This window comes from Olea europaea, chromosome 8, assembly GCF_002742605.1.
Source record: "Olea europaea var. sylvestris chromosome 8, O_europaea_v1, whole genome shotgun sequence".
Classification (NCBI taxonomy): Eukaryota; Viridiplantae; Streptophyta; class Magnoliopsida; order Lamiales; family Oleaceae; genus Olea; species Olea europaea.
Window position 1 is genome coordinate 5,637,830 of NC_036244.1, and position 7,894 is coordinate 5,645,723.

Genomic DNA, 7,894 nt, shown 5'->3' on the forward strand with positions numbered 1-7,894 from the left:
GTTTCCTCTAGGAACAATTTTCAGATGTTTCGGAGCAAATGAAGCTAAAGCTGCAGATATAATGCAAGCAAGAAAACATGTATTATTTAGCCGGTCTTGAATTCTTACATTAAAGAGGAAGTTGACGTCTAGTGTGAGGCTTTCTACCAAGTTTGTGTCTTTCCGTCACTTGTTTTACAATTTCACAGTAAAATACTAATAATAATAATAATAATAATAATAATAATTTTAAAATTTTTTAAAAGAAATCGTGCATCATTCACTTCTACTTTAAATGTGAGAAACGAAAGAAACAACAGAAAGACTTTTTTTTTTTTTTATCTAAAATAACAAAATTATAAAAGGAAAAATAATTTTCTTTTCATCTTCATCTCTCTAAAACAATTGCAAGAGAAAGGTAGAACCAGAACCCTGTCTTGCCATATTTCCCCGCTCTATATTTTCAAAACACTAATTCCGCTTGGCCATTTCCCCAAACCTTATTGATGAATTTTAAATCTTTATAGTAGGGTAGTTGCTCTGTCCACATGTAAATCAATCATCTGAACATATACAACTAAAGAAATGACATCAAATTTACGCAGTGGAATAAGGAGCGCTATAAGCAAAAGAAGCTCTTGAATTAGAGAATTGTATCAAAATTACTTTTGAAATAAGGGAAAATTTCATAATTAAGAATTTTAGTATCATACATTTCGAAATTAAGAAAATAAGTTCCAAACTTCAAAAATCAGATTTTTATTAAAACTTATTTATGATTTATTAAGTTAATTAATTATTTTATTAATTAAATATATTTAGGTCATATATCTATACAATTTGGTCACAAATTAACAATTTAATTAGCTACTTCTTAATTTTTGGTTACAAATCAAAAAATTTATGTCACAAATTTTTTTACCATCAAAATTCAAAATTTTTGTAAGTCACGGTTTGTTCATTGGTCACAAATCAAAAAAATAATTAGTTACGGTTTAATTTTTAGTCACAACTTATTACATTATTGGTCACAGCTTATTTTTCGGTCACAAATCAAAACTTTTAATGTCACAATTTTGTACATCGGTCACAGATAAAAGTTTTATACGTCAAAATTTTTTTATAGGTCACAAATCACAAATATTATAGGTCACAACTTATTAAACATTTAGAAATTATTAATTTTTTAGGTTACATATTATTTTTTTGTGTCATAATTTATCTTTCTTATTGGTCACATTGGTTACACATTAACCAATTTAATGGTCACAATCAACCAACGAATCTGTGACCACCAAACAATCACTGCCTCCGTCATAAACGACACCGTCACGGCCAAAACCACCCCCACCATCACCCTACAGTAATACTACTGTCCCAAACAAAATCAACATACATCACTCCCACACACCCCCACACCATCACCACACACTGGCACCTCCACGCCACCGCCACCCCACACACATCTTCACACCACCAACACACACACACACACACCACCTTCCAAATAACTTATCACCACCAACTCCAATAGCACAATCATCGTCGCCGCCATCTCAAACAAATCCACACGTCACAGGAAAATACCACCGCATACAAGGTCTAACACAACCTCAGTAGACCCATCTCCATCACCATCTCACTCACCATCACCGCTGCTGCACACCACTGAGCGCAACCACCCGTCACCATCGCTACGACTACAGTCGCATGAATCAACAATCACCACAACCACCTCCTCAAGTCCACCATCTCCTTTATCTCTATCACAAACACAAATGAAGATCGCGCCCATTCACAGCAAGCACTTCACTCCGGTGGGTTTCTTTCCGAATCGCAGCAAGCACTTCACGCCGAATCAGCAGCAAGTGCTTAACTCTGTAATGGCACAATGAGTGGAAGCACTAGTGAATGAAGGGGTGATTGCATAGCTTCAGTCCGGCGGGGTACTTTCCGATAGAGAGAAAGCCAACAATATACAGAGAGAGAGAAATGAGAATTCCGGCAGAGGTGAGAATAGAGAGAGAAGTGGGGAGGAATAAATTAGGGATTGAAATTGTGTTTGGGTAAATTGATTACTTAATTTTTTAATATATTCATTAATATAAAAAATCTGATTTTTGAAAAACTAAACTTCACATATGATTTAAGAAATGGAATCTGTAAATGTATTAGATTAAGTAATTTCCACTTGAAATAATTGGTTAATCGATGTTGCTTCTACCCATAAACATAACATAACTTTAATGATTTGGTTTGGGCTTCAATATTTTAATTGTAGTTGGAAACTCAACATGATTGATTAAAAATTTTAAATAAAGTAAATACAAATATTAATTATTTTTTTTTCAAAATTTATCTAAATTGAACATGGATTGGATCACAAATTACTGTCTTAACATACAAAAAATTATGAATGCCAAAATGTTAATTTAAATATAGGTCCTAAAGCTAGATATGTATGCACAAGAAGGATCTCAAGTGTGCAGTTGAATGGATGACGCTGCCCTAAATTGGATCATGATGAGGAAAAAAATATGAATGGAACGAGTGAGTACAAGGGAAAAGCACCAAAAAAACTGGACCTCTAATCAAAAGTACAAAAGAAAAAATATCAAGCCCCCATTTAATTCCCATTATTTTCAAAATGCATTTTTCTCTCTCTTATTTTCAACCACACATTTTTCAATAAAATAGTATCACATGCAAATTCAAAATTTTTTCTTATTTTTTAACCACATATTCTTCATCAAATCACTAATACAAAATGCATTTTTGACAAATAATGAGAATCAAGCAGGGATTAAATAGGGAATTACTACCTCCTATACTATATAAAGAAAGAAAATCAGAGCCTAAATACCATTTAAAGTGGAAGGCCATATTTGTCAATTTGTACAAGGACATTAAGTCGTCGAGGTAAGTTGAGAATGCTATACTCCTAGTGCTGCGTTGATTGCATCCATCTGAAGTAAGTGAATTAGCAATATGGTTTTCCTCTTGATAGATGTATAAAATAGGATCACGATTGAAGGAAAAAGTTGTATGATATATCTAAAAGTACCGTGGATAAACCATGATCCTCTACCACTGGTAATGTAGTTCATAGCTATAAAGAAGCATGTCTATCCACAAGTCCTAACTCCAAGTTGACATGCAAGAAGGATCCAATCAAGAAGCTTACAGATCAACATAAAATGAAGTGAAGGATGAATACCACCATCTATTCAAGAGTGACTAAATAATATTCTTCCATATTAATGTGTTATACTGTTACTTCTATAAGAATAATAATACTATATTCTTCTATAATACTTTTACGAAATAATAAATTTCATTCAAGAAAACACGTCTATCAATTAGTGTAGACAAAATAAAATTTACTTCTTTGTTATACAATTCAAAATTAAAAGAATATTTATATTTTCTTTAAAGGAAAAAAGTGTTTCTTTATGAGCTCTGTTGTTAAAATTTTTTGTCTTTCTTTCAACATAAGAGAAATTGCTTTTTCCTACCTCAACTTAATTAGGGATTCGTAAGCAAAAAGATCAATAAGTTTCACTAACTTCGTTGACTAGAACTTCATGCTGATAGTATGAATAAGTTAATGGAAAAAGAATAGAGTAGAGAAGTAAATAAGCATGTGTATTTTACTTATTTTTTCTATCTAAACTCTATATATGGGGATGAATTAGGATGTCAACGAATAAAATTTTCATATAACTAGGGTTGCAATTATATAATGATAATTTATTAGTATATAATTTTCAGCATTTTGTTCATTGTCTATTTTAATTAATAAATTGTATTATTTATTTCCAAACTTACTTGTCTTATTATAGGCAGCAAATGTCATTTCAACGAACCTCTAGGATGCAAATGCACTTTTCCTATGTTTGTTTGAGGATGCAAATGCACTTTTCCCATGCAAATACAGGTATCAATCAGCCACAATCGACTCTTGAATGCGCGAAGAATAATTATATCTAGATTTTACTGTATAACCTGAAACAGAAAACTAACGACACCAAAATGTCAAAAATCATATTAGGAACAAACTGCCATAAGAGACCTCCAGCCTGCAGACACCTCATGCACCCTCAAGCGCGGCCAAGTCATTCTGCTCGTGGGCCTCACATCGTGGTTGATCACATGCCCGACAGCTAGCGCCTGACCGCTATACGTCACACCAGTGGTCTTCGTTTCACCACCACTGGATTGGGCGAAAATTGCACAAGCATATCCAATTTTTACACTGTTTTCTAGCAATTTTTTGATCCATCTTTTGGCTTGTTTCTGCCTATTTCCTGGATTTTTTTTGGTATATTTCACAAGCCAAATCTACCATCTTGAAGCTCTAATACCAATTGTCATAGAAGCTTGCTCTAAGAATCATCAATATGGTGTTTTTCGAGCTCAGCTAACGTTACATTTCTCTACTAAGCAACCAATCCAGCTGGCTCCAATTGACACCTTCGGTTGCCTCTTAATCTCACCGACGAAGAACAAGATAATGATAACGATTTGTTACCACAACAGCAAGAAGAAAACACCACAAAGGAGGCAAGGAAGAGATCAAAATCAAGGAGCTAACCATTGGTTTTTTTTTTTTTTTTTGACACAAAGGCAAGTGACTTTTTCTCCAATCGAGACAAATGTAGGGAAAAAAAATGAGTATCAAATGTTATCTAATTTTTTTATTAGGTCCTTGTGCCCCATTTTTCTTCCAAAAAAAACATCATTATTTTTCAAAACATATATCAGTCCTTTTTTAATTACTTTTTAATGAAATGTTGAAGGCTTTCTATCACCAGGGAAAGTAATTTTCAAATTAAGTCTATTTTGTAGGAATTGAAATTAAAATTTTAATTTTAATCAAAGCCAACAATTGATTTTAAACACATATTTTATGGGCCTCATAACTTTTCAATCACATAGTTATCAACTATTATCAAAATTTATTAAAATCTAATTTTAATTCCCGTCAAACAGGGGTCAAAATTGTTCATTTTGTATAAATTCCATTTTGCTATATAATGAAAGTAAATTATGTGAACCGTAGAGGGTAAAATCGACAATTTGGATGCGCTATATATCTATCCTACTCAACCTACTGTAAATTTTATCGGCCTCATTTTTATTATTTCTAAAGTCAGCATCATATCCAAAATTTCAAAATAATATCCAAAATAGAAACATCTACGGATATATCCTAGACTAATTTGTGCCACAAATGGTCTCCCAAGTCCTTTGTCTAATTAAATCTAAACACTACAATCACAAGTGAACAGAAATTATAATAAGTGAAGTAAGTTCTAGTTTGGATTTTACCATTTGTACAAGTGAGGTTTTATAAAGCAGAGAAGTAAATAAGTATATGTGTATTTTATTAAAAAAATCAAAACTCTATATATGGGGAAGAACTAGGATGGTAAAAAATAAAATAGTCATGTAGGTATTTAATGATAATTTATTAGTATATAATTTTCAGCAATTTGTACATTGTCTATTTTAATTAATAAATGGTATTATTTATTTCCAAACCTACTTGTCTTATTATAGACAGCAAATGATATTTCAACAAACCTCTAGGATGCAAATGCACTTTTCCTATGTTTGTTTGAGATAAGGTATTGATAAGATTTTATTTTATTTTATTTTATTTTTGGGAGGCATGTATTATTAAAATGAAAGGACACATTAAGCTACCTTATTTTTGGGACCCATTTTTCCTCCTGTTTGATTTTGATAAATAATATATTTTTATTAGATTTTGATAAAAATTGATGGCATTCGAAGTGAGAAAGTTACGGATCCCATAAAATGTATAGTTATAATTAATTATTGAGTTTGATTTAGATTTTAATTCACTTTTTAAGTTGGACCAATGAGTAACTAAATTAGTTGGAAGATTTGATGCTTGTATTGTTCTGATGTTAGTGTTGATCTCATTTGGTAAAAACTTAAAGAAGACTATTTCACAATATACTCATTCCAAGTTTATTAAAATATACAGGATACAGGTAAATAAAGATGACAATATTTCCACGATGTAGTCTCCAAGTAAAGATCACAGTTTATTTAATTAAAGCCAGATTAATGTAGTCTCTAAGTAGAGATATACAGTTTATTTAATTCAACCAGCTTCACAGATAAGTAATTTATTCGCCTGCTGTTGCGGCAAAGCATCAGGCGGTTACTATCTCCTTAATGAAAGGCTCTTCGTTTGGGCAAATTTTTCCGCATACACACTGGTCGTTAAATGCTGAGCAACATCCTCCTGGATAATTCTGAAGCTTGCAGTATTGTTTACAAAGATTCACGTCACAATGTCGACCTTGAGGATCCTCCACAAGAGGACGACTCGTAATACGTGGACAAGCTGCTGTGCAACGACACGGACCAGATAGTCCTGCGCAGCATGCTGGCTTACCAAAAAGTGAGCAATATTTTCTACAAAGATCCCAGTTACATCGTTTAGCATCCACCACAAGAGGACCGCTCATATCTGTTTAAAACAAGGAAAGAGTATACACAAACACAGTTTAATATATAATACAGTCCAAAGTAAACAAATACGAATGCTTTGCTAGCTTGCTATGAAAATTAAAGTTGTTCTGATTATTTCAAATTTGGTAAATTAACATGTATATAGTATGTAACAAGCTATGGAGTTGAATAAATTACGAACCAGTGGACTGGGAGACCAACAGCAGGAGGGACACTATTGCAAATGACCTCACAGAGAACTCCATAATTGAGAAAGAGAGAGAGATAATAGGAAGCTTTAGTGAAATGTGAGTGAAAGACTCCCTGCTTATATCTCTTTATATAATGTTTTAAGTGTGCTACCAAAATTGTTATAAAATGTTGGAAAAATGCTTGTTGTACATCATCATATTTACATAATTTTTTACAGATTGATGATGAGTCAACAAGAAACTGTGGAATTTTTAAATTTTTTTTTTTAGTTGAAAGATTTTGACCCAATCAAATCTCGTCGCATCATTTGTCTGTAAACAAATATGTAAGTTGCGATATATCTATAGCACAAACATTTACGTAAAACACAACTTCTTTTAGTGGAGGGTTTGCACAAGATGTTGACACGTGGACTTGTTGAGGCTTTTAAATTTGCTTCTGGATAACTTTGCATGTGAGTTTCGAGAGAAACTGCTACAGTTTCTTGGTCTCCTTCTTCTTCCTGAAAACCTCACTCGAGATTCCTAATATCCTGCTCCATCTTTCTGATTTTCGATTTCTTACTTGGTGAAGATGAATAAGAACTGAGTGTTCTTTGATTTGTTTTGTTCTAAAAGGGTACTGATTAGGATTTGTGGTGTTATCAGGAATAGTAAACTTTTTGGATACTAAAAAAATAAGTCTCCATAACTTTATCTTTTGTAATTTGAACATTTTGTATCATGAATATCATTTTGAGACTGTTCTACTGTAGGGCATTATTCACTTCTGTGGATGCTTAACAAGGTAATAGATATTGATGGAAATCTAAGCATGTTGATACAAAGTGTAAGATTAGGAGAATGGAATAAGGAGCGATATGCGTTAGAAAGATGTGTTTTAAGGTGAATATGAAGTACTATTTTAGTATGGTGTTTTGTATCATACCACTTTAGAAAAATATATATATATTGAAAATATATTTTGTATAAATAATCTTTAATCATAATTTTATTGACAATAATTTTATGTACAAATACTTTTTTAATCAGAAATAAAAAAAATTTTCACTTATAATTAATTTTTGACTTCTATGTCATTATTTTATTATAAGTAATTGTATTTTTGTACTTTGAAGTGAATTTTTTTACTTTTATCCAAAGACTTTATCTATAAGTGAATTATTTTTCTCATCGTAGATTTTACTTGTTAACGTAATTATGCATAAATTTTT

The 7,894-nt window shown here is 31.8% G+C and overlaps 1 protein-coding gene across 1 annotated transcript; it reads right to left on the reverse strand.

The window, feature by feature from the left end:
* Positions 1–5,955: 5,955 nt before the first annotated feature.
* On the reverse strand, positions 5,956–6,805 carry LOC111398634. Its single transcript, XM_023025627.1, has 2 exons — positions 6,671–6,805; positions 5,956–6,487 (listed from the first exon to the last, which is right to left on the reverse strand). Exons 1-2 carry the CDS (start codon positions 6,732–6,734, stop codon positions 6,168–6,170), a joined length of 384 nt encoding a protein of 127 aa, XP_022881395.1. The 5' UTR covers positions 6,735–6,805; the 3' UTR covers positions 5,956–6,167.
* Positions 6,806–7,894: the final 1,089 nt, after the last annotated feature.